Below are 2,047 nucleotides of genomic sequence, written 5' to 3' on the forward strand. Positions count from 1 at the left end.
TTCTATTGCTCAAATTCTTTTCTTTAAGCTCTTCCCCATGAATTTTCAACACCATCCTTTCTCGTGAGTGGAGTCTTTTGAAGACCTTTTTTGATCGATTCACATCTGATTTCTCCTCCAGCCAATTTAATTCAAGAGATGAATTCTGATGACCCAGTTGTGCAGCAGAAAGCTGTCCTGAAGACAGAAAAGAAACTGCTGCTTATGGAGGAAGATCAAGAGGACGATGAATGCAGGACCACCTTGAACAAGACGATGATCAGTCCTCCACAAGCTACTGTGAAGGTCTCCTCTTCTGTTAAGAAGTGCTATAAGCAGATGTAGCAAGAAGGCCTGCACTGAGGCAATAGTGTAATATCAAGCTATCTGGTGAGGCTGAAATAGTCTTTTGTGTCTTAGATTTATTTTCCACAAGGAAGTATAAACTCTGATTTTTTTCCCCTTGGCCTTCCTGGGTCTTCGTCAAACAACCTTTTGGGTCTGTTTCAATGAAAACATGGCCTCTTTACCCCCTAAGCTTGTATGTGATATTTAAGCTGTGCTGTTGAGGTAATATAGTCTACTAACTCATATTTCCAGCTCATACAGCCACAGCTGAGGTCCCTTGATTGGGACAGCCTTGTTTCTGCAAACTCACCCCCATAGCAGTCGTGCCCATAATCAGATCTCCTGATTTAAAGCAAGCCCTCTGAATTTGCAGCCCTTCGGTATTGGTAGTTAAAGGAAATGACGTGATTCACATTTGTAATTGATTTGCCTTCTGGGTTTATATACATATAAATCAGAGAGTGGTTTCTGAAATGTGTTTCTTTATTTTTATGATAACCTGTATCCTGCAGAGTGCAGAAGAAATAAACTCAGGTAAGCACAGTGTCTGTCGCCCCAATTTTTATTCTTTCTTTAGGATCAGCTTTTATTGATTGTGGCTTTCAGGCCCTTAAATTATAGCCTCTGGGCTTACAAACAGCCCATGAACAAAAACCTACTGATCACCCAGTCCTTTTACGAGTGGTCAGAGGTGACAGCACTAGGAGATTTTTCTCTGCTTTTCCCTGGTCAATCTTTTGTAAACTGAATTCGGTTATTCTAAATCATCCAATTTACTCTCCACTGTTCAAGGGTCCCAGATAGTTTCTCTGTCGCTTAGCTCAGAAGCTCATTATGCTAAATGGAACAAAAAAGTCTCTCTTCAAAGAAAAACTCTTTTAAAAGACATAATTCAAATTTGAAGCACAGTCATAGCCATCATGGATAATAATACATCACACAGATTACCATTTAATGTCAAATTAAGAAAATGTCATTTCAGTTGCCTGCGAGTTGTGTGTACGTGTGTGTGTGTGTGTGTGTGTGTGTGTGTGTACTGTGTGAGTATGTGTGAGAGTGTGGTTCTAAAGCCACTCTGCTGAATTTGAGCAAAGAACTCATTATAGTATTTGAATTTTTCTTCTTAATGTTTGAAATTACTCTGTGTCAGAGGCCTTCTTGGCATCTGTGGAGAAGGATGCGAAGGAACGAGCCAAGAGAAGAAGGGAAAACAGAGTCTTAGCAGATGGTAATTGCCAGCCCTTACTGTTGGATGACTGGGGGCTGGGGTGATTTGTGCTAGAAAGAGCCCACCGAGCACCTGTATGGCGACGAAGACCTCAGGATTCCCAGTTGGTGGGTCTGTGATGGGCCTGAGGCAGTGGGACCCAGGGAGGAAATCAACGGGGGTCTGTTCTTTGTTCCTGCTGCAACAGGCAGGGGGGAGGGCAGAGGCCTGTCTGCTTCCTTAGCCAAGCCTCTTTCTAAAGCTCACAGATGGGATTTAGCAGATCAGATTCAATGACACTAAATGATGCTTAGAAAGTGCTAAGAGATGGGAGTGAGGCACCGCTGGTGAGCCTGGGCCATAGACAAAGAAGTAAAAGAGAAAAATGAAGCAAAGCTGTGAGAAAGGAGAGGGGAAATAAAGGAAGAAACGAGGCTGTGCATGTCGCAGGGAGATGCATAGGACAGAAGGTGACTCAGCATTTATTGTATATCATCCAGTGGTATGTGTGCT

General features: G+C 42.7%; 1 protein-coding gene across 1 annotated transcript; it reads left to right on the forward strand.

Annotated features, from left to right (window-relative positions):
* Positions 1-121: 121 nt before the first annotated feature.
* On the forward strand, positions 122-1,555 carry LOC110595122 (tetratricopeptide repeat protein 12-like; the record flags this gene model as incomplete). Its single annotated transcript, XM_021709709.1, has 3 exons — positions 122-285; positions 840-861; positions 1,478-1,555. Coding segments are annotated over 3 exons (264 nt in total), but the record flags the coding sequence as incomplete, so codon positions are not given.
* Between the last annotated feature and the right edge of the window lie 492 nt (positions 1,556-2,047).

This window comes from Carlito syrichta, unplaced genomic scaffold (assembly GCF_000164805.1).
Source record: "Carlito syrichta isolate Samal-C Ts95f unplaced genomic scaffold, Tarsius_syrichta-2.0.1 Scaffold274172, whole genome shotgun sequence".
NCBI lineage: Eukaryota > Metazoa > Chordata > Mammalia > Primates > Tarsiidae > Carlito > Carlito syrichta.